The following is a 26,644-nucleotide window of genomic DNA, read 5'->3' as shown; positions in this document are numbered from 1 at the left end:
AAATGGTCCACTCGTTTGGATAGCCTGGTTGTTTGATTTGATTAGATTATTTTTAGGCATACAAAATTTTCCGAGGCCCATGAATTCTTAGTCTGCACTCACCTGCACATATCATGCTTGAGTCATGTTGTACGATCATAATTTAGTACTTCATTAGTCCTTCACATAGATTTGATGAAGAGGCTGGATTTCACAACAGCCAGTGCTTAGCTTGGAACTTGGCTCATCCTTTTAGATGAATTACAATGATTGGGATCCATCTAGCCCAGTGAATGACCGCGATTACTGCTTACGAAATAGATCTGGGTCATGCCTGCTAATAGTTCTGCTGCTACAATGCACATTGGGGATTATGGATCTGGATGAATTTTAACAAACTGATGTGGGGGGGGGGGGGGGAGATGGTACAAGATTCAAGTGAAAAAGCAAAGTAACTAGTATATATTTATTCCTTGATAACTATTCCTTCTTGCCATCATATATGTCCCAATAAGGGTTTATGAATTTTCACAAAAAAAAAAAAGGGCTTATGAATTCAATTAAAACAAATAAGGGGTTTGAATGAAGACCACATAAAATGGGGCGATACATGGTGACGGTTGACTTCAGAATATGCATGTAAGCTGATTGAATTGGATGCCTTCCTCTTGATGGAGCTTTATGGTTTCTTTGTTATGATAGCTGCCACCATGCAAATTCATCTCTTTTAGTAAGGATTACATGATCAAATTTAGATTCTTAATCTGCTGCAACTCTGGAAACAGAACACTCCCTTTTCCCTTTTCTAAACATCTAGTTTCTCTCTTAAGGTACTAACAACTAGCTGAAAAAAGTCCAGAAACATCTCCAGGACATAGTACAAAGCCAAATTCTATGTTCACTCCTGTCATACAACCTGAAAGCAGATAAAAAAAATGTTCCACACATGTACAAAGACACACATATAACCAAGGTTTAAAGTATCAGTACTGAGTAGTGTACCAATACCCACCAATACCGATACAATACGGACCGAAACTTTAAACATTTCATATAGTAACCCTTCTAAAGATACCGATATGTGTGTCGATACAATATGTACCGATAACCACCAATACCGATACGATATGGAACAATAATTTAAACCCTGCATACAACTATTCAGAGAGCCGAATATTCAAGATCAAACAGGTTACTGAACAACCCCTGAGAACTGAACTAGGATACTGGCATTGTGGCCACATACAAGTACTCGGTATTGGAGATTATGTATCATTGAATTAAGCAAAGAAGAGTTTAGAAAAAGAAAGAAACGTATAAAATTATGAAACAAGAGTTTTTAAAGCATAAAGCCATACTCAGAATTGCAACCTTTCCATTCGATTTCCCTCATATTATCACTTCTGTACTAAGAGGCACCCCACACCGTATCAATTTGGAGAACTGCCAAGAAGAGACACCAGTATAAAAAATAGCCATGGCCTTTTGCAGACAATGGCCATAAACGATTTGTACCACATAGATGATCTCTCTATTAAATAGATATTATTATATAAGTACACATAAATTTACGTGTGTGGAGAGAGAGAGAGACCTGGGATGTCTTCAATTCCAGTTCTTCCCACTCCAAAGATGAAATAGTCCCTTCAACTATCCCAGCTCCAGCATAAATTAATGCATCAATACCCTAACACCCAAGTTAGTCAGTATTAAATTCTAAGATGTGTAGGTCTCCGATAAATGCTAAAGAATGCACAAGGAAAATATCCCCTAAAAGGTGCTTAAACTAGGTGAAAATAATCTAACCTTTCCCACCAGGGCAGATCTAATCCCAACAGAAAATTCAGTCTCCCTTCCACCAAACCAGCCAACTGGGCCAGCATACATTCCACGATCGAACATTTCTGAACAATAATACGCTATTGAGATTAAAGAATAAAGACACTTTAACTTGAAATAGCATCCAGAAAGAGTTTCTTGCAGTTATGTTCCATACATTTGAAAAACTTTTAAATGAAACAGAGATAATTCATCTCCTCTAATCTACTTATCAAAAAGAACCCAGCTTTTAACTTACAGTTAGGTTCCATTGGCCTAAAAAACCTTAAATTAGCTCAGGAATAAATTGATCTATTTCATATAACCTATACATCAAGAAAACAAAGCTATTAAGAGAATCAATGCATTTCAAGTTTTTTCATGTAAATGTGGCCTCAAAAGAAACTTGCACACCTAAGGAGGAGCTGGAGATCTACCTAGATTGCAAAGTCACCAGTCCATTAACAGAACATCAATGATATTTCTAAAGAGGAATGAGGGGGAATAAGAAATATCTGATGCCTCCTCCCCCACCACCCACCTACCCAAAAAAAAAAAAAATCCCTGGAATTTTTGTTCTTTAAATGTAGAAAGCAAGTTAATTTTAGGACTAAACAGGACCAAAATCCTGGAGATTATGTTCTTACGTTTTATTGCATGTATTGTTAATCATAGGTAATACAATTCCTGCACTCACCAGTTTCTGCAATAAACCGGCGGGCCTCTTCTGTAGGAAATCCACAAACTGCTGGAGTAGGGTGAAGAGAAGACAAGATGTCAAACTGGAAAAATAAAGCAAATATCAAAACCATTCCACAATAAAAGTTCAGGTGATACAATATAGTCAACCTTGCCAAGAATTAACGAATCCTCCACACAACGGAAATTTCAAATAATCATAAGTATATTCTCTAAGGTGTTCAATTCAGGAGTGAAATACAAAAACAAGGGACATATAAATTTATCTCCTACCAGTGCAGATAAATCAGAGAAAATAAGTTCCTTTTTAGTGGAAATAATAGCGTTGGGTTGGGTTTCATGTGCATTGGGCCGTTGGTCTTATGGGTTTTTATTGTAATAGACCATTTTGATAGGCCTAAAGTATGGGGTCGGAAGTAGGAATACATGATTTGTTAGTTTTTAAAATCGTGGGGTTTGTTTTGAGTTTTATTCATAATTTACAAGGTGTCTCCAAGGGGTCCAAGGCGACAACACGCCTTGTTTGATGTAAAAACGGCGTTGGATGCCTAGGCATCACCTTGTTTGTGATAACACACCTTATATCAGTTTTTTGACACTTCACAAGTTATGTTTATTACTTTGTTATGTTATATCCTATGTTTTGTTTATTATATGTTGGCTTTCTCATATTAGGTCATCACTAGCATGATTATGTCATATTGCATTGATATGGCTTCTGGGTTGCATATAAGCATAATTATAGAAAATTATTATTGTTATATTACCTGTACTACACACCTGGGGCATGTAGGTGGGTGCCTTGAGCCAAGGCGCCCCTTCAATGCCTTAGGTCGCCTAGTCGCCTTGAACAGTATGGTTCTATTTTCAGTCTCTTTTCTTTATTAATAGAATCCTAGTCGGTTAAGAGTTAAGACTTAAGAACACCTCGAAACCTGCTATTGTCTGGAGGAGTTTAGGCGTTTAGTTTGAGTTCTGTTTGAAGTTTTATTAAAATATATGTAAGGGCGATGCCCTACTCACAGATTTGAGAAATAAAGAAGAAGCTTTGCTTTGTTTTGGTTGGCAGATTCCAAGGTGGGGTACTGGTGGGATTCTGACCCAAAGGATCAGGTGGATTCCTGATTCATATCTTCTCTTCTATCTTGTTTTCCTCCTCCATCAAACAAGTCAGATCTGAAACTCTTGCTTTATCCTGCAATTACTTGTTTGTAACTTTTGATTTAGCGTTGCTGAACTAGTTTCTGCTTTGATTGATTTCAAAATATTATCCTAGAGTCCTATTTTCGGTTCTTGTTCTAAAATCCTAATTTTCCATTGGTTTCAGATTTCCTACTGGAATTATACTTCTTCAAAACTAGTTTGATTTCATACTACTGTTAAGGTTTCACTGTTCATTAACTAGTCAATAATTGAATCAGTTCATAACCCTTTACATTACTGCAATCAGTTTTTGTTGTCAGTCTGAGTTTCCAGTTTCTAATCCAATTAGGTTACTCGTATATCTCTGAATCTGTCTGTCAGATTTAGATCAGCTTTTGCAGACCTATTATACTAACTAATTAGAGCAACCAACCATAATTTCATGCACATCATATTTGTCCTGGTTGAATTATTCAATTTCTCCTAATATAGTTCTTATTCCTTTAACCGTGAACCCATCGCAAGTTGATCTACCATTAGATCTCACTGGCTCGAAGTTAGAACTGCAATATTTACTAAGGGTTGGTCTCCAGAAAACTCATGATTAAAGTTCAGAAAACCAACACCATGGTGTATGGTTTACTTTATTATGTTTGGGCCCAATTAACAAGCTCAATGAATCTCATGAACTTGTAAAATAACAAGCTAAGATCATGAGACAACACGCATTGGAAGGTGTGGATGCAATAACAGGATGATGTCAGCAAGAAGTGAAAACAGCCTTGGCAGGACTTGGGCTCCTTCAAATAAATTTGTCCACGTCTGAGCCACTCCAATTTCCTTGAACTCCCAACACCAACAAAGGGGGGGGGGGGGGTTGGGAGAAAAGAAGAAGGACGAACCTGAGAAGTATACATTAGGCTTCAAATAGTTGACATCTTCAACTCCTTTTTTGTTTTTCTTAGATCACTTAAAATTGGTTAAAAATTAATCATAATAAGATTAAATTAAGAAAAGTAAGCAGGAGAAATGATATTATTGATTTTCATATAGCCAAATAATGGTGAAAAATATAAAAGAATATAAAATTGGCTTAGTAGTTTCTGAATTGGGATCACATTCTTACAATTTCCATTTTCTTTTTCAATGAGAAGGTCTAGAAAGTTGCTGATTTTCGTCACCACACAGGGTTTTGTTTATTAGGTATATATAAAGGCTCCATTGGCTTCTTCCCTTGGTAATAACAACTTCTGGAAACATGAAACTTTCTAAAACTCAAAGTTCTGAAACAATCTCAATGTTAACAAGAGCATATACACAGGAATCCCAATTAATTTCAAAACTAAAACTCTAGATAGAAGAAATAGAAAAAAATTGAGATCCATGTAAGAAAGTGAGTGACAGGCTGGGCAAGTGGATTAAAGATAACTCATGCTTTGAAATTTAAGGAGCTAGATCTACATCTTTCCGGAAACAGTTTACCTCATCATCTTCACTTCTTAACCTTCCTGACAATCCAGCATAGAGGTGTTGTACTCTTCGGAATTTTCTAATTGCTTTTTTAGGTTCTACCAACACCCTATCGCATATAACCTGCACTTCATATTTTCAGAAATGAATACAGGTATGGAAGTGTCCTCTTCCAAAACAATTTACCTATAAAGGCTATAATATCAATAAAATAGAATAACTAGAAGATATAGCATCGAATAAAAGATGTGACAAGATGGACTTAAGTACTACCAAATTGCCATGCATCTGGCATCACAATGTACAGAACTAGAGGTGACTGCAGAAGGGTATCGAAGTCAACTTGCCTCTAGCTTTCTTCTAATGCTCTCTCGTACAATTATAAACTCAACATGGTCCTTAGGACTGTAAAATAAGAGATGGGTGCCAATTAAAATTTTAGGCTGGATTTTAATTTAGAAAAAGCGAATGGATGACTTCTAACATCTGATCGGTAGACCAATTTTCAGTATGTTGAAAGGTAGAAAACAAACCTGGAAAGTAAATCACGTTCTATTTGAAGATCTAGAGCCTCCGATGCACCTCTTGCACGAGTTCCAGCTAAAGCCTCACTGCAAACGCTACAGTATTTCCGATGAAATAGTTGCTCGGGCTATTAAAAAGTTCACACAAGTAATTACTTAGAACAGTCACTTAATCGAAGTTCAAATTTAATTTCTGTTGAACACATTTCAGCTTTACAAAATATCTTGCAACATGCAACATCTAGTTCATCACTGTCTATACTTTCAATACATAAGCGAATTCTAACCTACAGAAACTTCCATCAAAGATGGCATGGAAAGGAAGGCTAAAGGATATTTCCATGTTGGTACAATCAACTTATTGTACATATTAGCAATGATTTTTGCAAAAAATGCAGCTCTGACAACAAATACAATTATTTAAGAAAAATATATCCTACTTTTGTATCAGAAATATCCTTAGTTCTGAAAAGTGCCTAGTAACTTTCTTTCACCGACCACTAATGATACATGGAACCCCTTTACTTTAAGCTTGTATGCATCTCTTCTATAGATACCACTACCTTATTGTGAAGCTGTGTCAATGACGAGACAAAAAGAAAGCATACCTGAAAGGTTTACTGATTACAATTTAAAATTGTAGATACTTAACCCTGTAGTTTCCACCCTAATGTTGTGTCCCTGCTTTGTTCCTCAAGTTTTAGTGCATTTTTCAGTCAAGTATCACTGGAAAATAGACCTAAGGCCAGCACCTTTGAACAAACTTCATTATATTTTTCTGGTTGGTTGGTTGAGTACACAAATGGGTAAGGATGAGTTCCGAACCAAATTATGGTAGCGAGACGCAACTTTACCAATCTGGCAACCAGAGGAGTGATTATATGGCTAGCTTTAACTATTGTCATCTCCACATTGACATCGTGGCTGTATCTTTCCCATCTTTTTTTTTTTTTTTTTTTTTTTTTGGGAGTCAATATATGTTGTGCTGCTTTTCAGATGATGATAATTGGGCTAGATCAGCTCCTGAACCAAAGTTGTGGTATCAACACAATGTTATGAAGTAGAGAATACACTTGACAATATCTTAATTTCCACCAGAGAAGCACTTCTCTTCAATGGTTCATAACCTACATTCATGCTGGCACAGTAAATGCCATGCTTTGGATACTTTAACTTAAATGGAACTCAAACTAAACTGCTAGAGTAAACGTTCAGTATTCCGCTTTCATGGAATACCAAACAGAACTATAGTACTGGCAACGAAGTCACGAAATTCATACATACAAAGATTGCACGAATCTCAATCCTAAACACAGAATTTCTTCACATGCACAAGACTTCCACGATTTGAGTGAAAGGATTTCAGTGTTGATTTTCAACCCAAACCAAGAATGACTCCTTACAAACACTAAAACTTGTGTTGGGCCCCTGCCCGCCTGAGGACCTATGTGAATGTTTTGGAATGGTGATGTTCGCCTTTTGTAACAAGTAGACCCCACTGATGCTTCAGTCTCTTGGAACCGAGTAAGGCAAAATTGTAACCGGAGGCTTACATATAGTAACAAAATTCTCTACTTAATCACTGAATCCATTGAAATAAGGGTGGATCCATCTGTAACACCTAGGAGCCCAAGTATGAAATATAAATAACAAGAAAAATTGCAGGTGTTCCAGTGGAACGAAATCTTTAAGCCTGTTCCCTTGATAGAAGTCTTGGGCCTCAGGTTTCTTGGGATTTAAGTACAATCATTGAAGTTACAACATAGAAGGAAGAGGTTCTGATTAAGATATAACTATCAATTGGTGTTCTTTCTTGCCATATGTCAGTTTCAGACTTCCGATGAAGTGATTCACTGTGGATCATCTTGGAAGTTGGACCTAATAAGAGCCATCAAGTCATAGGAACCATTATTTTGGGAGTCGACACCAAATACTTTTCCCTAAAATATCAAGATGTTAACAAGTAGGAAATAAAAAAGGGGTAAAAGGGATTATTGAATTGTGCCTATAATTCACCCAAAAAAATAATTGTGCCTATCCCAGGAATGCTTGAAATTACACTGGGTTATTGTGTTTTCTCTTGATGGACCTTACAATTCTTTCCAGACTTAAATCATTGAAGACCATAACAACAAAGATTTCAGTTAAGAATATCAGTAGAAGATGCAAGTAGAAAAAAAAAGCAACAAAATGCAATTGTTCCGTTGGAAATAACAAAAGCATGCAAGTCTACACAAGGAGGTCATATATTTCCTGACATCTGATTGCACATACAGTGTTTCCAATAAATGCAGGTGCATCAGGTGGCTGAATACAAAATTGATAGGCATTTTGTCCTTCCACCTGCACATATTTAATTGGGTGCAAAAAAAATTTAAATTGAATCTGAACTCCACATAGAGAATGATTTTTGAATATGAAATTGGATAAAGAAAACAGTACCTGTAAACAAGCTAACCATGCTAGAGGGTCAATATCCTTATTTCCAACCACTCTAGTACTGCGTGCAAGTACAACCTAAATTTCCATCACAAATTTAATGAATCTAATTATGCAATGAGGGTATGGAAATCCATGGGGAACTACATGATATGTTTGAATGACAGAACACGTGAATGAAAGAGAGACCATAATCCACTACCTTCGTTAGTCCTGAACCACCTCTGCTTATCATTTGTAAAGCTCTGTTAACAGTGACATCCCAAGAATCCTTCCTGGGAACGTGATTGTTGCGAAGGACGGATGCTATTGGGACTTCTGTTTGTAATTTGGCAACAACAGAAGAGACCTGAATTATCACAGACAAAAACAGAGAAAGTATCCATGTAAAGCAAGCCATTTCAGTTCACAAATAAACAGAAGACACGGCTAATTAACTCGTATCCATCAGCAGATCAGGACCTGGCACATTGTAGTTTGAAGCAAATCTACTGCTTTTCTCCAAGACCATAAAAGTGTTTCGTCCCAAGCAATAGTTGCAGCAAGAATGGAACTTCCTTCAAGCTCATCAAACTCAACCTGTCATTTAGTTCCTCGCAATGTGTAGTTTAAATACTGAGTTGAAAAATAAATTGAAATTATCGTTCTTCAAGATTTGTTAATTCAGAAACTGCTTTGAAAACTGAAATAAAGAAGAGCAGTTGGGCTACCTGAGGAATCATAAAGTAAAACGAACCAAAACCTTCCCATTCATGAGAAATGTTAGCCATTGCATCAAACCGAATAGCCCCATAGGCACGAATCAGTGGGCAACCCTTAGAGAGGAACCTTTCATCATTGAACGAAAAGAAATTGCAGAAATTCTTATCAGGATCAAGTCATGAAAGAAAAAAAAATATATATATATATATATATATATAAATTTGTGATACCTCTTTATACACTTCCAATCATCCAAAGAGAAGGGATGTAAGTCCCGGAAGTAGACTGCAGATCCCACGCCAGCAACACTGACCAACTTCTTCTCAGAGCTCTGAAACTTTCCATTAGTAGGGTCGAACAAGAGATCGAGATTGGAACTCTGACATCTAGCAGAGAAGTAACAACGAGGAAGATGGTGCTGCTCATGGAGCCAACCGATGGCTTCGAACTGCTGCAGAATTGGGACCTTAAGATCCCGCACATCTTAGATTGAGCAATCGGAATTGTATTCTGAATTCAAAATTCAGATTCTATGATGTGCGCTGAAGAGATGAATTAGATTTATAGATTATGGTTAAATCGCTGGGGTTTCTAAATCTGAAAACTAATTCAAAATCCTGATCAGCGCGGGAATCAACAGAACAGGATACACGCGGCAGTAGTGGGACCCAAACCCAAAAACCCAACCGTTAACTTATGGGTTACGACGATAAAACCTGACGGACGGACGGACGGACCGACCGACCGACCGATCTCGAATCTGGGGAAACTTATCTGCGACGTTTGGGTGGGCCATGGATTGAATCTACTGATTCTGATGGGCCCCACTCGGACAGGAGAGCTAGGACTGAGGAGTGAGGAGCCAGCCACGAGCCACTGTCCAATCCTAATCCAGTAACCCGGATAGTAATCCGGATAGGGGCCAATCCCGTTCCTCGAAACAGGATCTTTCAGGACGGATCCGGATTCCGGATAAGATATCAATAATAAAGAGACTTCCAGTAGGGTGTTCACGTGGAAGTATTTGAACCTACCAGTGACCCTAACGTAGGGGTAATTTTGGGCTTAAATAAAAAAATTAATCATCGTTAATTAGTGATAATAATCGTTATTAGACTAAAACTATTGAACTTAACGAGTTGATAAACTGATTAGGCCGAAGTAGCATAAATGGGAGGATGAAGAAGAGGGGGATAGTACCTGGAGACGGATAATTCCAGAAGTAGAAGGAGATGGGTCGGATTTCAACTCGGAGATGGCAGAGTTGAGGTGATCCATGGCCAATGCAGGGGTAGGAACGGCTGGGAAAGTGCGAGTCTCGATGGTCCCAATAGGGGTTCTTGGATCTCCCTCGCATCCATTCATGGTCAGCAAACATCCATTATTACTCTGATGATATCTCTACAATAGCAGTTTAATACAAACCCAGTTGGTGAAATTCATATAAAGATAAAATCCAGATGAAAGGAAGAAAGGGGAGAAGGAGAAAGAGGGGGAGGATAGCAATTGAAGAGGATAAGAAGTGAAATGCTTAATGCTTACTTGATGAGGAGGTGAAGGAACAGAGTAAGGTGTCGAAACAGGGGAGGCTGAGAAACAACACTTCATCACTAGCTCCGGCCCTGGGAACCCCACAATTGACCGAGCTGCCGCTGCCATGAGAGACACCTACACCACCACCACACACGCTCACGCTCTCTCGTACTTGCGAAAGAGAGTGATAGGGAAAAACTCAAATAACCTGGATAGAACAATTGCTAGCTTCGAGGGTAGATGTTATTCTGTATTTTCTTACAATGCCAATGGCTTTTCTTTATACATATTCGGTTCTCTGTCTGCTACCACAAGTAATGGCCATCATGATCCCTCATATCCTAGGAGAATTGTCTTTTGCAAATCCTTTCTCCTTTACACGTAGTTCCTTAATGCTAAGGAACGTTGTATGGACCCCAATGCTGTTGAAATCCTTGCCACGTCCTTTGTTGAGGTGTCTTGCCCTTCTTCTTCATGATGGATCGTATCAGAGAATCAGTCTTCTCAGTACATGTTTTTCCTTTTTTCTGAGCTTTCTATCCGTTTTATTGAGAATCTCAAGTTCCCTTTTATTTATTTATTTATTATTTTTTTTTCTTAATAAAAGGTAATAATACAACATAGAAAGGTGAAGACGATGAGACCATTTCCACCGTTTGACTTTCTTCAAAATATAATTTAATTGGCATTCATCCATGCATGTTTTTCTATTGACAAGTTTTGTTACTCACCTGTCAAATTTCATAATCGACATCAGTCAAATAGCTTCTTATGTATTAAAATGTATATTTCTATATGCGTACAATATTCTAATCACTCACTAATGTGCGATCTCCCACCTTCTTGAATGTTCCTAGTTCTATTTGCTATTTGGCAAACTCTTCCAGGGTTAAAATTTAAAATGTTGTTTGTGACGATGGATCCTACTTACAAATTTTAAGCCTCATCCAAACTACCATGTGGCAAATATTTGAGCCGTATTGAATATACCCTTTACATATGGATTGTGCAAAATAATCCAAATATGAAGATATTACTTGATGAATGGGTAGTGATTACATCGAGGGAAAAGGATGGGCACATTACCTACATTCCACTTCACCCCCCATTGATTATCATCTTCAACAGTGCAAGAAGACTTCTGATTGCTTATGCTGATCACCCATTCAGATTCTCGCTGTCCTCTTCTTCCCCTCGACCTTCTCCTCAAGATCCTCTGCCTAAAGTACCAAAAGATGAACATATACAAGTACCACAGGCGGCGGCATCTGGGTTTGATCCAGAAACCCTCAGATTTCAGCAAACAATTTCTGACACTTGAGTATGCATGTGATAAGATCAGAATGTGCTCACCTCTTGGAACAAGATGAATTGGAGGAGCTTTGGGGAAAAAAAAATTTGGAATGGTAGCCAAAAAAAGAAAAAAAATATATATTGAAAAACCGAACTGAACTGAACTGAACCAGGTTTGGTCTGGAATTGAAATACAAAATTATTCCCTAAGGTTCCAACTCTAACTACATGTATTGGATCCTCCATCAAAACTTTGATCAAACAGAGACTAGAGTTTCCCCAGGACCAAAACATAGACTGAAGCATCAAAATTACAACGTGCCATTATATATTCACCCCATAAAATAGGGCCACATTTTTGCTGGACTACTCACTATCAGACTCGTTCCCTGAATCAACGTTTGTGGGGTTCTTGTTGTAGTCAGCCATGGCATCCTTGTAGCGCTTCTGATCCACCCGAGCCTTTGCTTCATAAGGGTCTTTCTCTTCAGCTGTGAGAACGAATTCCCAACACAAGTTAAGCAAAGATGGTCATCATAAAGCAGCAGTCAGGAAATTCTTATAGGCAACACCACAATAAAAGAATGCGAATGGAAACAACCTAATTGGATCTGATAACTATGCTTCTCATATGGCACTATTGATTCTATGTCAAAATTCATAATGTAAATTTAAGAGATGGTCACCATTGTCTGCTTCCATTTTTCTGTAAGATGTCAGAGTAGAAATAAAAAAGAAAAGAAAAGCTTGGTACAAAGGCACAGGAAACCAACCCTGGGTTAGAGAAGACCTTAACCCTGTTTAGCATGTGAAGCTAAATACTATCTCAAACTTATTAAGCATAACTCCAAAAACGAATGAAGAATCAACATCAACCATTCAAATAGAGTCCAAAATGCAACATCTGAGCAGTTAATGAACTACGCAGAAGGTATGATTCAAAATAGGATACCTGTCATCTTTTTCCATCTTTCTCCAAGAACTCTTGCCACATCAGTAAATGGTATTCCAGGATTGTCTTTCCTTATGTTCTTCAAAAGTAAAATCAAATAGGTCATAAATGTCCACAAAAATTATACAAACCAATACACCAAAGAATCGAAAAGGAATGAGCTCCGGAGGCAGATGGCTTCGCCTTATTAAGATAATAAATGAAGAGCAATCCCATCATAACAGAGGATAACTTCTTTTAGAAATTTATGCAGTACTAAAGATTAGACCCTGATAAACTACTGATTTAGGATGACTTACCTCTCTCTCCATTTGTGAGAAGTACATAAAGCCAGACATTGCCCTTTTTGGCATATTTGGATCCTTTTTCTTCTTCGGTTTTCTCTTTTTTACACCATTTTCATCTCCATCCTTGGATTTCCTCTTAGATGTAGACGATGCCTTTGAAGCGGAAGGATCTTGCCTAGCTTCCTTTTTGGCAGGCTTCTGAAATTAGGAAAAATAAAATAGAATATCAGATCATTTTATGTGTGTGTGTGTATCAAAGAGAAGCAAATCATTTATACCTCTTTTTCACCACCACTTTCACTAGCATCAGAATCCTCCCCTCCAGAATCATCAGTTGGAGAGCCTCCATCATCCTTCTCTGCAACGAAATCTTCATCCTATTGAAATTGGGAAAACGAAAATGGAAGAGGGAAACATAGGATCAAATTACATTTTAAATACATTAATAAAAAATTTAGAGAAATGTCAAACCCTTACAATATTAGTACAAGGGGCACACAGAGAGATACAGAAACAGATCAGAAATTTACTCAAACAATTAAAGATCTCACAGGTAATTAAGTTCTAATCTAGTTGCTCCTGAAATAATATAAGTGATCAAATCATTAATAACAATTTTTTTTTGTAAAATTACTATAGGGCCATCTACATGCAAGCCAGCTCAGGTTTACCTCTTCATCACTCTCACCACCAGCTTCATTCTTAATCCGCTCAAGATGTGGATCAACAGCATCATCATCATCATCCCCGAGAACAGCAGCAACACCATCAGTAGTTTGAACATCCCCAAGGTTCAATATTTTCAAACCCTTGCCACTGCCCAAACAAATCAAGGACTTGTGATTAGATCAATTTGTACATGCTATTATGGTTTGTGTGTATGGTTCACAGAGACCCACCTAATGAAGTCAAAAAGATTATGGTATTCATTTCTCTGGATGTTCCTAAAAAGATGTTCCTGCTCGCTCTTGAGTTTCACAAGAAGATCAAAGTAGTGCATACTTGTACCTCCAGCACCATGCCGCTCAAATTCAACATAATCAATCTATAAAAAACAAAGGAAAGTGGTTGTGGTGTTTGACATCCATTTGGATATTATCAAAATTCTAACGATGTCCATCATACAAAAACAATATCTAATAATGTCTTTGTTAGTAAGAGGAACAATACCTCATCATGGAGAATGAGAGTAGGAGGTTTAGGAAGAAAGAAGAAGCTTTTCTCAAGCGGATATAAGACCCCATCTTCAGCTTTCAATGAAGACTTCACTGCATAACCACCTTGACAACTACGGAATTTTCCAGGTTTAGTAATCTTGGCACCAGATAAGCCACGCAATATCGTAGTGAAGACATCATGAATGAGGCCCTGAGTTTCCACAAAAAATTGAATGATCATGCATGTATAGATGTAATACATCAAGTCAAGACTAAAGTTCCTGCCAATTAATGTCCAATGACAGGATACATAACTAAATAAAGATCATGAGCACAAAATATATATTACCTTGTACGATGGTTCTAACTTATCCTTATACTTGGTATTCAAGAGATCTTCATTTATTGACAGCTGACTCTCAACCACATTATCTGTCTCAAACTGCAACACAAGGCAGAGCAAGAAAAAGGAAAAGTCAGCACAGAAATATAATAAAAAATAATAATTAAAGATTGAACCAGCAGAAGAAATAATATTTCCTTTGTCTCATTCCTAAAAAGGAAGGCGTTGATTCCATGAATGACTTCAGGCCAATCTCGCTCTGTAATCTCCTCTACAAATTCATTGCTAAAATCTTGGCTAATCGGATTGGGAAAGTCATTGATTCTCTGGTGAGCCCAAATCAATCTGCCTTCATTGCTGGGAGGAGTATCGCTAACAACATCATTCTTTGTCACGAGATTGTTAGAAGGTTTGATAGGAAAAATCATTCCCCCTCTGTTCTCCTCAAAATTGATATTCATAAGGCTTTTGACTCCATTAGTTGGAATTTCATCTCTAATGTCTTGCTCCAAATGTCCTTCCCCCCCTTCCTTTGTCCATTGGATCCTTTGCTTCATTTCCACCCCCCGTTTCTCTGTTCTAGTTAATGGTAGCCCCACTGGCTATTTTCCTTCAGGTCGGGGGTTATCCACCAAGGCTGTCTTCTCTCCCCCTTTCTTTTCTCGCTCTCTCTCGAGGTCTTATCTCACTCCATCCAATCGGCCTCTAATCTTCATCTCATCTCTCCCATCCCCAAGTGCAAGTCCTTCGTATCACTCATCTGGCATTTGCTGATGACATCATGATATTCTCTAAAGCTGATCCTCTTTCCATCACTTCCATTATGTCCTCCCTCCATTCCTTTGAATCCCTCTCAAGTCTTCATATCAACCTCCTTAAATCTAATATCTTCCTCTTTGGAGTCTCCTCTGGAACTCAATCTCTCCTTCTTGGTATCACTGGGTTCTCCTTGGGCTCCCTCTCAGTCAAATATCTGGGCCTTCCCCTCATTTCTTCTAAACTCTCGGCCCATCTCTGCTCCCCCTTGCTTGATCTCCTCGGAAAGAGGCTTCAGCTTTGGAAAGGTAAGCTCCTTTCCTATGCTAGTCGCCTTGTTCTAATCAAATCTGTCCTCCATTCTCTCTATCTCTGTTGGTCCGGAATTTGCATCCTTCCAACATCTTCAATTAAATCCATTGAAAGCCTTTTTTGTTCCTTCCTCTGAAAGGGTTTTGACTCCTCCAAGTCCCTCCATCCTTTGTCTTGGGATAAGGTTTGTCTGCCTAAGTCCGAAGGTGGCCTTGGTATTAGAAGGATCAAAGAGGTCAACTCTGCGAGTATTCTGAAGCTCATCTGGAAGCTCTTCTCTAAGCATCGCAATATTTGGGTCAATTGGGTTTACTCCTCCCTTCTTTCCCGGAACACTCTTTGGACCTGCCCCTCACCCTCCGATGTCTCTTGGATTTGGCGCAAAATCCTCGCCCTCAGACCGCTTACCCTTTCTACTTGCTCCATCACCATTGGTAATGGGCAATCGACCTCCCTTTGGATGGATCCATGGCACCCCTCGGGCATCCTCTCCTCTCTAGTCTCTCCTAGGACCATCTACTCCTCGGGTCTTTCCTCTTCCTCCCATGTCTCCTCCATCCTCTCGCCTCAGGGCTGGACTCCCCCTCCTTCTCCCCTGCCTCTTGCGGATCTTTGGGCCTCCCTCCCCCCATCCCGCCTGGTCACCGTGGTAGGGAGGACAAATGTGTTTGGCTCCCCTCTTCCAATGGGCTATTCTCTCTACTGCCTCTGCTTGGTCCTATGTGAGATCCTTTGGCCCTGTGGTTCCCTAGCGCCACCTCATCTGGTTCAAAGGCCACATCCCCTGCCACAGCTTTACCACCTGGAGATGCCTCTCCAACTGCCTCCCCACGCAATCCTGCCTTATCCACCGTCACATCTCCTTCAATCCTCCCTGTTGCCTCTGCCCCCTCAGTCTTGAAGATATTCCTCACATTTTCTTCTTCTGTCCCCTTTCCTCCTTGGTTTGGAAAACTATCCTTGCTCGCTGCTGACCCTCCCCTAGGCCAATTCTCCCTTTTGATAGGGAATGGATTTGGGTTGATATGACTTTTGTTGGATCCTCCATTTGTGATACTATTGGCAAGTTAGCTTTCTCCGCTACTATATAAATCATCTTTGGATGGAGCGAAACATTCGTAGATGGTCTATCAACTCCTGCTCCCCGGAGAGGATTTGGAAAGCCATCTATTTTGATGTTTTCTCAAAAATCCATTCCCTCCATTCCATTCGTGCCTGGCCGATCCCCCCTTCCACCATAAATGCCCACATAATCTCCTCCTGGAACCATATGCCCTCCCTCGCCTCCTCTTGATCCCCTCTCTCCTTCTCCCTTTCCCCCTCCTTGTGATGGTGTTGTTCGGGTTCCTTCTTAGGCCCTCAGGGTTGTTGCTTATTTTGGTCTTCTGTTGCTTTTGTTTTGATCCCCTTGGGGTCGGCCTCTCCTTGTCGGCTTAGGCCTCCCCTCCCCCCCTTTTTCCCCTTGTATTTTCTTCTCTCTTTGGGTATATAATTATTTATTCATCCAAAAATATATATATATATATATATTTACCTGTAATACAATATGTGGGTACAAAGTTTGACCTTTACGGATTGGTGGGTCAAGTGTGACAACAACAAAGGTATGTGGTTGATTAGACTGCAAAAAAAAAATAGGGTTAGTGCCTCCAACCAATTTAAATAGAACTCCCTAGACACCACAAAACACCCAGAAGTGATCATACTAGAGAGAAGAAAAGCAACAAAAGCAAAAGTTTGTTCAAGCACAAAAAAGGACCAATACGCTTGACCTAATTTGTTGAAAAAATGATCAACATCTACAACAACAATGCTTGAAGAAGATAGGCTAAACACCTAACCTTTGGCAGTAAAAAAAGGCGAACAACACTGCTGTACTGGATTTTAAAATCATTAGCTTGTCCTTGGAGTCGCAAGAATGAAAGATGTAGTTCGACACTATACCGGCCCCTGCAAAATATAAAAGTTTTCCTCCCAGTTTCTTAACGAGATAGAGCACTAAACAAGCAGGTGGGGAAATCAAACACCACAATAACAGATATAATGCTTTCCAGAAGATAAATAGTTAAACAGAAATATACTACGTACCTTGGTGTAAGAATGGCAATTGAGTCAAACATAACAACGGCATCTTCACCCGATGGACCAACATCCGCCATTGACATAATTTTGTCACGGAAAACCTAATAATAATAATAATAATAATAATAATAAGTTAACGCCTGATGAGTAATTAGACATCAACTATTTACCTAGTCAAATCAGATCAAACCAAGGATAATACTCACCTGTGCTGGAGGACGATTTTCATCACCAACAAATTGGGTATTGGAATTTGGTATGTGAAAGCTCATCTCCACCAAAGAATCTTTCTGCAATCATAATATATAAGAAAGCAAAAATGAATAAGAATCCTAAAAGGAAAACCTAAATGGTATCTCATATTGCCTCTGTAGGAGGTAGAGGCATCTTATGCATTAATCAAACCATTGTACTTGCTTAAACCTAGACTGACATTACAACCAAGACAGCCATTGTGTAGACCCTTAGAGAAATAGGAGGACAACAGAAGGGGCAGGAGGGCTGGCACCATGCAGATACCCATTCATGAGAAACAGAAAACTAAAGCGACAGGCTGGTTAAACAAAAGACCAACTCACCTCATTAGCCCCAGTTGTATCATCCAAATGGAACTCCAAGGAAACTTCATTTTTTCCTTGAAGTTGTGTTTGGGAGACATCTGCTAAAGATATTTCAAATGCCTGTTTGGCACCTACCAGAAAAGTCAGCATATTCCCTGCAATGCACAAGATCATTTTTGAGAAAATTAAAAGATGAACAGAATCAATTTAAGTCTACAAAAAAAAAAAGGGGGCAACGAATCTTTTAGACTAACATGGTAACTTCGCAAATCATAACCCCCAAGAACTTCTCACTGCAAGTTGATCAACTTCTAACACCATATAGTGCTTTTTTCCCCTTTTTTCTTTCCTTGATTTCTTACTTATTACTTACCTCAGAAGGGAAACAGAACACTAGAAGCTGATAGCAGAAAAAACATCATAATATCCCACCCCGACATGAACCAAGATAATATATTCCAAAATTAAAGGGTAAGCATAACACCTAGTACAAGTCCTCCCAACAGATTGTTTGGGGTTATGTTACAATAACTATTAAAACAAACAAGCAAGCGAAGGTCACTAAACATTCAGATATTTGGGGCAAGGATGTAGTTCTCTGAGTAGCATAGTTAAGAAAGTAAAGCAAGAAAAGATCGAAACGCAATAAGCATACAAGCATTAAGAGGAAACAAGGTCACTAACCATTCAGATCAATTTCCCCCCAATTCCGGCCACTAACAGAAAGTTGCTTCTCTTCAGGTGTTACTCCAATAGAGTTTTGAATAAAGGTCGTCAAGCTACTAACATCCTACATAAAGGAACAGTCCAGTAGACAAGAGTGAGCAAGTAAACAAGAACAGGATGTCAGAAACACTGTTGAGAAAAGAATGAACAAATAAAGAATAATTGGACACCAGAAACACCCTCATCCATTGAGAGTAGAAAACTCGAACTTGGGTTTGGGGTTTGTTAGTATTAGTTAAAACATTTTTCACACAACTCATCAATTATCACAGCAAATATTTCCAACGAAGAACAGACATAATTAATATTGGTAGTTGCATTAAGCCAAACATGAAGAGATATTCAGAGAAGCAGGTACTAGACTACTGGTTGAACTTTTCTCATGGCATAAGCAAGAAAGCAACATGTCAGAGTAGCCCACAAGCCCATGGAACAATTCGCACACATACTGCAAATGTACCAAGTCTCAATGGTAAATGAGTAATGAAGCAAACAAAAATACAGGATGTAATAAAATATGAAATAAATGGGAACAAAATCCTGAACCACAGACTGACCACATTAAGAATATGATAAGAACATAAATCAAAGATTCAAGCTTGATAACTGCATGTAGACAAAATATTCAATCAGGTCAGTTGAGAAAGTAAACTGCATCCATCAAATAGACACTACGTACAAAATCCAAGAAACATCTTGAAACACTAATCGACTTTCAAGCTTCAGCCATTCAAATTCACCCAGAAATCCATTTCAGACACAGAGAGAGAGAGAGAGAGAGAGAGAGAGAGAGAGAGAGAGAGAGAGAGAGAGAGAGAGAATTCTTTTTGGGTGGCAAAAGAACAAAGTCAAGACTTCCACAAAGACAAATAGGGACATTAATAATTTCTTTAATTTTCACAAATGCATCTTACACTCTTAAAGTAGTTAATCAAAACCCTGCTTCACAGGACAAGTTACAAAAAGCCATAACCAAAATTAAAATAATTCAACACCAGCGTGTGTGTGTGTGTGTATGCACACAAGACAGATGAATGAATTACCGGGTCTCGGAAACCTGTGAACTTGTAGTAAAGACCATCTTTAATCCGAACCCCAAGTTGATAAGTTCTAGGGACCTTCATCCAGGTCAAACCAACAATGTCGCTCTTGTCAACTTCAACTGCCTTCCCACCTCCCTGCTTCTTCCATATAATCCCCCCAGAATGAACCCTCAGTTGCCCAGTGTTCTGCAGTTCCCGTCAATTAAATAAAAAATCATAAGTTTTGGTTCTGTAAGGAGCTCGAATATGAAAGTAATAGAAGACCAAACAGAAAGCAAAAAAAGAAGAAAAAAATCAGTAAATTTACTGTAATCGAGGAGAAATAAGAAAATCTGAAGCCCTAGAAAGGTAAAGTGATCCCACAATTTCTCCCATTTTAATAATCAAGCTCTTTTTTTTGTGGGGGAGGGGGAGTTCGGGGACGAGCTGCGACGAAGAAATCATTCTTCCACACGCTGAGGATTAGGGTTTCGAGTACCACAGACACCCATGGCAACACTCCCCGTGACCCCTCGAAAAGAAGAAAGGGAAATTCGTCATGGGGTGTAGTGTGTCCCTACAATTTCATGACTCGTGATCAACACTCGCATTCAAAGGGTTCTGAATATCGATATCATAGTTCTTCCCAAATTCCAATATATACAACATAGAAATGCGGATGAGAAATCAAAATTCGAAAACCCTAGGAAGCTAAGACAATCCTTCAAACTAATTCCAGTCTCCCATGACCAGTAACCAATCCGGGAACAAAACGAAAACCCTAGAAATGTAGGACAGAAATTGGCAATCCAGCACCGTAAACCAAGACTTGAAAAAAATAAAATCAGACTCTGAAATCTTCAATCGACTCACATCTCAGTACAGAAGCTCCAGGAACTTTACTATGGCAGATAATAGGGTTTTAAAAACCAATCGAATGGGAGGAAAAAAAAACCCCAAATCAGAGAGAACCTAGATAAGCGAATACTCCACGATGTACAGAGAGAAAGCTTACCGTGCCACCACGACCACCAAGAAGAATGTTACTGAAGAGATGACCGTCCGTCATTCTTGAAACTCAGAGAGAGAGAGAGAGAGAGATAGAGAACTTCAATACGAATACCAACGGAGACTAATCAAATTACAGGAAAAAATAAAATGGAACCGAAAATGGGATCGGGAGACGCTTATATAGATTTAGACTTGCTTGGTGCGTATTGCGCACAGAGGTTATGGCGCGAAAGAATCCCAAAGAGGTTATGTGTTTCACAGTGAAGTTTGCCGCCATGTAAAGGTATATATATATATATATATATATATATGTATATATATAAAAGAGACCCGTTATTGTAAGGGAAAGGGAAAAAAAAAACCTCTCATGCGGAGAAAGGCCTACACGAGCGTTTCCATGAGTCTACACTTTCTCCCTCCTCATTTTTTATGTAAAAATAAATCTTACTTAGATTTGAGAGAAAAGGGAGAAAGGACCTGTGTGAAGGTGTAGGCCCTGGTAGAAGAGTCAATTCATCTCTTTATTTCTCTTAATCAAGCTCTTCAGTCGCAATAGGGAATCCTAGCATAACTATAAAAATGCAGGTTTAGGATTTGCGTGAAGAAAGCCACTATGCATGACTGTATCAGTAATGAGGAGTAATTTGATATAGAATCGAAACAAATAAAAGAAGATAGTGATCATTTTCTTTTTAAAAGGAAATAAATTTAATCAGATAACAAGAAAAATGCATGGTGGCCAAACATTGATCTTGAATCCAAGGATCGGAAATAAGCAGGGCTATCCTACCAATCACAGACAATGCTCTACTTTTTATTTATTTTTTACTGAAAAAGACAATGCTCTCCTTGCCAAAGAGTCACTTAAGCAATTAAACTCCCTTGGAATAAAATAAAAGGGAGAGGGTTGAGATAAAAGTGCCTGAGGGTCATTTTAAAATGGGAGAGAGGGAGAGAGTATCTGATTAAGTAGCGTGCCTAACCTTTTCAAAAAAATAAAATAAAAGAAAGGGGAGAGGGTTGAGATAAAAGTGCATGAGGGTCATTTTAAAATGAGAGAGAGGGAGAGAGAGAGGGAGAGAGAGAGAGAGAGAGTAAGTAGCGTGCCCAACCTTTTCAAAAGAAAAAAGAGTGATTTACATCCCTCTCTCCTGTAGCTTGCGTTTATTCCACCCCCTATATTTTAAAAAATCCCATATACCTCTCTGTCAGATAATTCGGTTAATAAACCGTTAGTTGTGGATGTTAAAGTACGATTCTACCCTTCTGCCTTTACCAAAATTTTTAGAGTGATTTACATCCCCCTCCCCTGTAGTTTGCGTTTATTCCACCCCACTCCCCTATGTTTTAAAAAATCCCACATACCTCCCTTGTCAGATAACTTGGTTAGTAAACCGTTAGTTGTGGATTTTAATGAGTGTGATGAGGATGTTGGTGGTATGGCACAGAGAGTACATGATCGTGTGGGGATTCGTAAGAAAAAAAAACAATTAGAAGGCCTTTTGGTGCATGCAAAGCTATCACTGGAGCAACAAGTGGTGGTAGTAATGGTTCTATTGGGTCAGCAAATGATGTTGCAAATGTAATTGACAAAGGGAAAACATCTGCTAATGCTACTGCTATTGCTGTGAAAGGAAGAGCAACTGGTGCAGGTGTTGTAAATAGTATTGACCCGAACAAGGAATCTGGTACAGGTGTTAAAGTAGAATCGTACTTTAACATCCACAACTAACAGTTTACTAACCAAGTTATCTGACATGAGAGGTATGTGGGATTTTTTAAAACATAGGGGAGGGGGGTGAAATAAACGCAAACTACAAGGGAGTGGGATGTAAATCACTCTAAAAATTTTGGTAAAGACAGAATGGTAGAATCGTACTTTAACATTCACAACTAACGGTTTATTAACCGAGTTATCTAATAGGGGAGGTATGTGAGATATTTTAAAACATAGGGAAGGGGGTGGAATAAGGCAAACTACAAAGGAGGGGGATGTAAATCACTCAAGAAAAAAATACAAGATTCAAAAGAGGATTTCAAGTGAAAAGTACCCTCTAAAATGGTGAAGTTCCATGGTGCAAATAGGCAATCACATCTTTGCTGTCACTCCATCTTAATGTGACTAATTTGATAAACTGAAACCCATTTTTGAGTAATCTGATAACCTCACAAACCCACTTTTCGGTAATCTGATAATCTCTTATTTGCTTTGTCCTAAACTTTCCCACGCTTGGATTACCACTCCGTTCCTTCTAAAGATCTCACGTAGGGCTAGAGATGGAACCCTATAAAACTCAGCACGTGCAGTCAATCCGAAACCATGTACAGGAACAAAGATACTCTTTTCTAGTTAGGCAACCCTCAACTCCAAATTCAATCCAAGAGGACAAGAGTTATTTTTTTGGTCATAATAAAAAGAAATCTATTCAAAATATAGTAGACAAGTGTATGTTCTGGGGGTCACTATTAATTAAAGATTTAATAGATAAAGAGAGTAGGACTAAATTTTTGACAAAAAGTACCAATTCGTTGGTAGGCCTGAGCTTTGGATTAGAGTTTTATTGGTCAGGGTAGTCCATCTCTTTCTGGCTATACAGAGAGAGAGAGAGAGAGAGAGAGTGCAGCATTCCTTACAACATTGAACTGAACTAAAACAATGTTCCCTTCTGAATTGAAGAGTTACAAGCGCCAAGGCTAAAATACATTCTCTAGATATACAGCCTAAAAGAACCATAATAATATGGAAAATAATACAATAAATGAAGAATGGCTACAAGTACTATTCATCTTCTATCCCTAGCCCACTGATTCGCTGCCGCCTCCTGTCAAAAACTGCTCGGAAGGATTCACGTTCTGCACGAAGTTGCTTTTGGAACACACTCCGCCTTTGCTCTCCATTTGTACCAGTTGCACTGATAATCTCTTCAGTTAATGGATTTGAATTCTGCAAAGACACTCCAGACCAAATTCTGTTAAACATAGACCTACCACGGGAATTATGTTTTCCTTCAATAACAAAAATAAATTTCAAAGTTAAATAAGCATACAAAGTAAAACACTAGTTTTCATAAACTATTCTTGGATAACAATCCAAGTTGTCTCAAACTGGAGAATGAACAGTGAAAGCTTACTAACCAAGTTGTAGCCACAACCAGGCCCGATTATTAAAGACCAGGCATTCTGCCTTTTTGCTGCACCTATTGAGAATCCAGTTTTGCCAACCTGAAGGGAATAAAGATCATTTGAAACAAATAGATGACATCTGCATTGGCAACCCATAATACAATGTATATGAAAAAACATAGGATCAGCGGTCCCCCCGCTCAATAAACAAAACAAAGAGCATCCATGTGATCAGCGCTATTTAGCATAATCAAGTGAGAGAAAATCCAGAGCCCAATTTTAGGGCAAAAGAATTGAAGTCAACAGGGAATCTAGAAAGGGCTAGTACACAAAGCTATTGCTGAATTTAATGAGTCAGGTTTCTCAGTGGGAGATAGAACTTCAGATAAATTTAAAATAAAATCGACCAAGTAATACCTAACTCAGTATATAATAATATGTCTATGAAAATGCTAATTGACCAACAAGGCAACAATAAGCAGCACTTTCCAACACTGAATAGGTTGATAGCTTTTACATTAGAATTCAAAGGAACTTAATACCTGGTCACCCCAATAAACAGATTTGTCTCCCTTGCCATATGCTTGAATTAACCCTGAAAGAGCATTTGAATTTTCTTTAACACCTGCAGTTCTTTCAATGTCTTCTTCCTCCACATCACATGACCATTTACTCCTTCCCAGTTCTTTCACTTCACCCAAATCATCAGCTTCGGCATCCCATCTATCTTCATCCATTGAAGAACCTAAGGAAGATCAATTGGTAACATAAAGGAATACAACATTTACGTTTCTGAAACAGGATATTCAAGGATATCAGATCCACTGGGATGACAAAAATGGATATATCAGCAAAATAGTCCCAAGAACCAATGAATAAAATAAGGGGAGCAAATGATGAAGTTCATGTTGCTGGACTTCCTGTGTCAGTAAGCCCCTCAAAATTTAACCTTTGCCCCACATGAGAGGGGGACATTAATCAGCATACAAGCTCTAAAGTCGAGTGCTATTAAATGTCAATAAAATTCTATTCATGCAATCCATGCCAGCAGAGCCGGAACAAGATAAACTCTGTTCTGTAGCATCAGCTCCAAGCAACAAAAGTTGCTCCCAGTGAATCCCTGGAGAAGGAGATCTCACAACACCTCTCTGTTTGTTTTCTCTTGATTTTATCAGGAAATTTGATGATGGAATTTTTAGTATATGTGAACTTCTTTAAAAAGTGTGAATGTTTCCTGGAAGTGGTCCACACATTTCTCGGGCTTCCTACTCTTCTACAGTAGGGAAGGCCAGGAACAGTTCAAATAACGACTGAAGGTTCATTATTTTTCCTATACGCCAAAAGAAAACGCAAGCAATCAAAAATATTTGACTGAATGAAAAATAACTAATGCACAAATATCTATTATGTGTTCTATCAAATTTCAAATTTCTATCCAACTCAAACATAATTTGGATATGGAATATTACTTTTTAAGTAGTACACTTATTAGGCACTAATTAGATGATCGTTCATAGAATTTCTTTCTTTTTCTTTTCATTTATTTATTTTTATTTATTGAAAGTAGGAAGAAAAAAAATTACTTGCTCTAGATACTTCCATGTGGGGTTGAGAAGGTACCCACACAAGGCAGTCCAATGTCATCTTTGTGAATCCAGACTTCTACTCCACATATTGCTACTTAGGTCAACATGGAACCATATTAAATACTCAAAAATTGTTCACTAATTTGCAATTTATTAAAATATATCTGAAAACCTTAAATCGAGTAGAAGTGTACCATCAGGTGCAATATCTACTCCATGTGGTTGTCGCATCTTCTCAGATTTTCCGTCTTGCAACCCAGATAGGCCTTCCTCATTAGCCACTTCTTCCATGTCCATGTCCACCTGACAGGCATAGCATATGAAATAAAGCCAGTCGTCTAATTGGTTGAAATGATATACCCAAAGTCCATTAATATATTAGGGTACATGTCAGAGCAAACACCAAGAAAAATACGAAAATAAACAGATAATAGATCCACACAACACATGGATTTAACGAGGTTCACACATTGGTGTGGTGTGCTACTTCCTCGGGCGAAGAAGATGTTTCACTATGTAGAAGAGAGATTACACCCAAGCAGCAGCGAGAAAACTCACCTTGAAACCCTGGCTCGAAAAACCCCTCAACAAGACGATAGTACATTATATACTCCAAGTCGTGGGTTGACCCATCGGGTCGCGGTCAATCGGGTCGAACAAAAATATGTCGGAGCAGGCCCAACCCCTTTGCTTCCATCACAGATCTCAGAAAACTTCCCATTCAGGTCGCCACCAAGGTATCGGGTTTCAACCCTTGGAGAGACCGAAATTTTGGTCGAAACCTAGGAAATTTCGAGGAAACCAGGGAATTCTGCCCTAAGGGCCCGTTTGATAACGCTTCTGCTGTTTCTGTTTCAAGAAACGGCAGAAACAGAAATTGCTGTTTCTGGAAACAGAAACAGGTAATAAGGGTGTTTGATAATTCTTGTTTCTGGAAACAGAAACAAGTAAGAAGGTGTTTGATAAATTTTATTTCTGAGAACATTTTGAACAGATGTTTATAAGACAGGAAATTAGATATGGAAATTGTTGGATTAAAACTGCAATGGGCAAATCCAGAACGATCTTTCTCCACAGAAGGTAAGAACCTCAGCTTATTCCTGTATGGCTTGTTTGAATTTTGAACA

The 26,644-nt window shown here is 38.6% G+C and overlaps 3 protein-coding genes across 14 annotated transcripts in view; all 3 read right to left on the bottom strand.

Annotated features, from left to right (window-relative positions):
- Window positions 1-418: 418 nt before the first annotated feature.
- LOC122085519 (isochorismate synthase, chloroplastic-like) lies at window positions 419-11,042 on the bottom strand. Of its 10 annotated transcripts, none has more exons than XM_042653988.1 (16): window positions 10,317-11,023; window positions 9,975-10,175; window positions 9,005-9,240; window positions 8,783-8,900; window positions 8,535-8,651; window positions 8,275-8,421; window positions 8,076-8,150; window positions 7,908-7,976; window positions 5,643-5,761; window positions 5,457-5,514; window positions 5,122-5,232; window positions 2,495-2,579; window positions 1,786-1,883; window positions 1,574-1,666; window positions 1,351-1,422; window positions 419-895 (listed from the first exon to the last, which is right to left on the bottom strand). In XM_042653988.1, the coding sequence occupies exons 1-15, from the start codon at window positions 10,431-10,433 to the stop codon at window positions 1,369-1,371; spliced, it is 1,698 nt and encodes a 565-aa protein (XP_042509922.1). In that variant the 5' UTR covers window positions 10,434-11,023; the 3' UTR covers window positions 419-895; window positions 1,351-1,368. The 10 variants fall into 10 exon arrangements, 8 of the variants coding, with proteins under 8 accessions (XP_042509922.1, XP_042509920.1, XP_042509921.1 ...); XM_042653986.1 differs by having other exon boundaries at window positions 1,338-1,422; window positions 10,317-11,022; XM_042653987.1 differs by having other exon boundaries at window positions 419-681; window positions 10,317-11,021.
- A 669-nt stretch (window positions 11,043-11,711) lies between these two features.
- LOC122085518 (FACT complex subunit SSRP1) lies at window positions 11,712-21,076 on the bottom strand. Its single transcript, XM_042653983.1, has 16 exons — window positions 20,813-21,076; window positions 19,819-20,004; window positions 18,734-18,839; window positions 18,068-18,204; window positions 17,696-17,779; window positions 17,496-17,590; window positions 17,249-17,357; window positions 16,942-17,028; window positions 14,346-14,438; window positions 14,010-14,207; window positions 13,739-13,884; window positions 13,511-13,655; window positions 13,118-13,216; window positions 12,852-13,037; window positions 12,553-12,631; window positions 11,712-12,091 (listed from the first exon to the last, which is right to left on the bottom strand). Exons 1-16 carry the CDS (start codon window positions 20,864-20,866, stop codon window positions 11,967-11,969), a joined length of 1,929 nt encoding a protein of 642 aa, XP_042509917.1. The 5' UTR covers window positions 20,867-21,076; the 3' UTR covers window positions 11,712-11,966.
- Window positions 21,077-23,452: 2,376 nt separating this feature from the next.
- Window positions 23,453-26,644, bottom strand: part of LOC122086460 — a 45,514-nt gene continuing 42,322 nt past the window's right edge. For 2 of the 3 annotated variants that reach the window (XM_042655269.1, XM_042655270.1), the window contains 4 exons: window positions 25,712-25,820; window positions 24,474-24,676; window positions 23,944-24,030; window positions 23,453-23,752 (listed from right to left, as the gene is read on the bottom strand). In XM_042655269.1, the coding sequence (XP_042511203.1) occupies window positions 23,588-23,752; window positions 23,944-24,030; window positions 24,474-24,676; window positions 25,712-25,820 (564 nt within the window). In that variant the 3' untranslated portion in view covers window positions 23,453-23,587. Of the gene's footprint in view, window positions 23,753-23,943; window positions 24,031-24,473; window positions 24,677-25,711; window positions 25,821-26,644 lie in introns of those variants that run through there. The other variant, XM_042655271.1, reaches the window with a different exon arrangement.

This window comes from Macadamia integrifolia, chromosome 8 (genome assembly GCF_013358625.1).
Source record: "Macadamia integrifolia cultivar HAES 741 chromosome 8, SCU_Mint_v3, whole genome shotgun sequence".
Lineage (NCBI taxonomy): Eukaryota > Viridiplantae > Streptophyta > Magnoliopsida > Proteales > Proteaceae > Macadamia > Macadamia integrifolia.
The sequence above is the reverse complement of the archived record's forward strand: the minus strand, read 5'-3'. Positions and strand labels throughout refer to the sequence as shown.

Coding starts and splice junctions, on each gene's coding strand:
- LOC122085519 (XM_042653984.1), bottom strand. CDS start 10,433: ATGGCAGCGGCAGCTCGGTCAATTGTGGGGTTCCCAGGGCCGGAGCTA. Junction 8,422..8,534: donor TTCAAACTACAATGTGCCAG/GTCCTGATCTGC, acceptor GTGATAATTCAG/GTCTCTTCTGTTGTTGCCAA. Junction 2,580..5,121: donor TAAGAAGTGAAGATGATGAG/GTAAACTGTTTC, acceptor TTATTTTTCCAG/TTTGACATCTTGTCTTCTCT.
- LOC122085518 (XM_042653983.1), bottom strand. CDS start 20,866: ATGACGGACGGTCATCTCTTCAGTAACATTCTTCTTGGTGGTCGTGGT. Junction 13,885..14,009: donor CTCTCATTCTCCATGATGAG/GTATTGTTCCTC, acceptor TGTTTTTTATAG/ATTGATTATGTTGAATTTGA. Junction 12,632..12,851: donor TCTCACAAATGGAGAGAGAG/GTAAGTCATCCT, acceptor TTACTTTTGAAG/AACATAAGGAAAGACAATCC.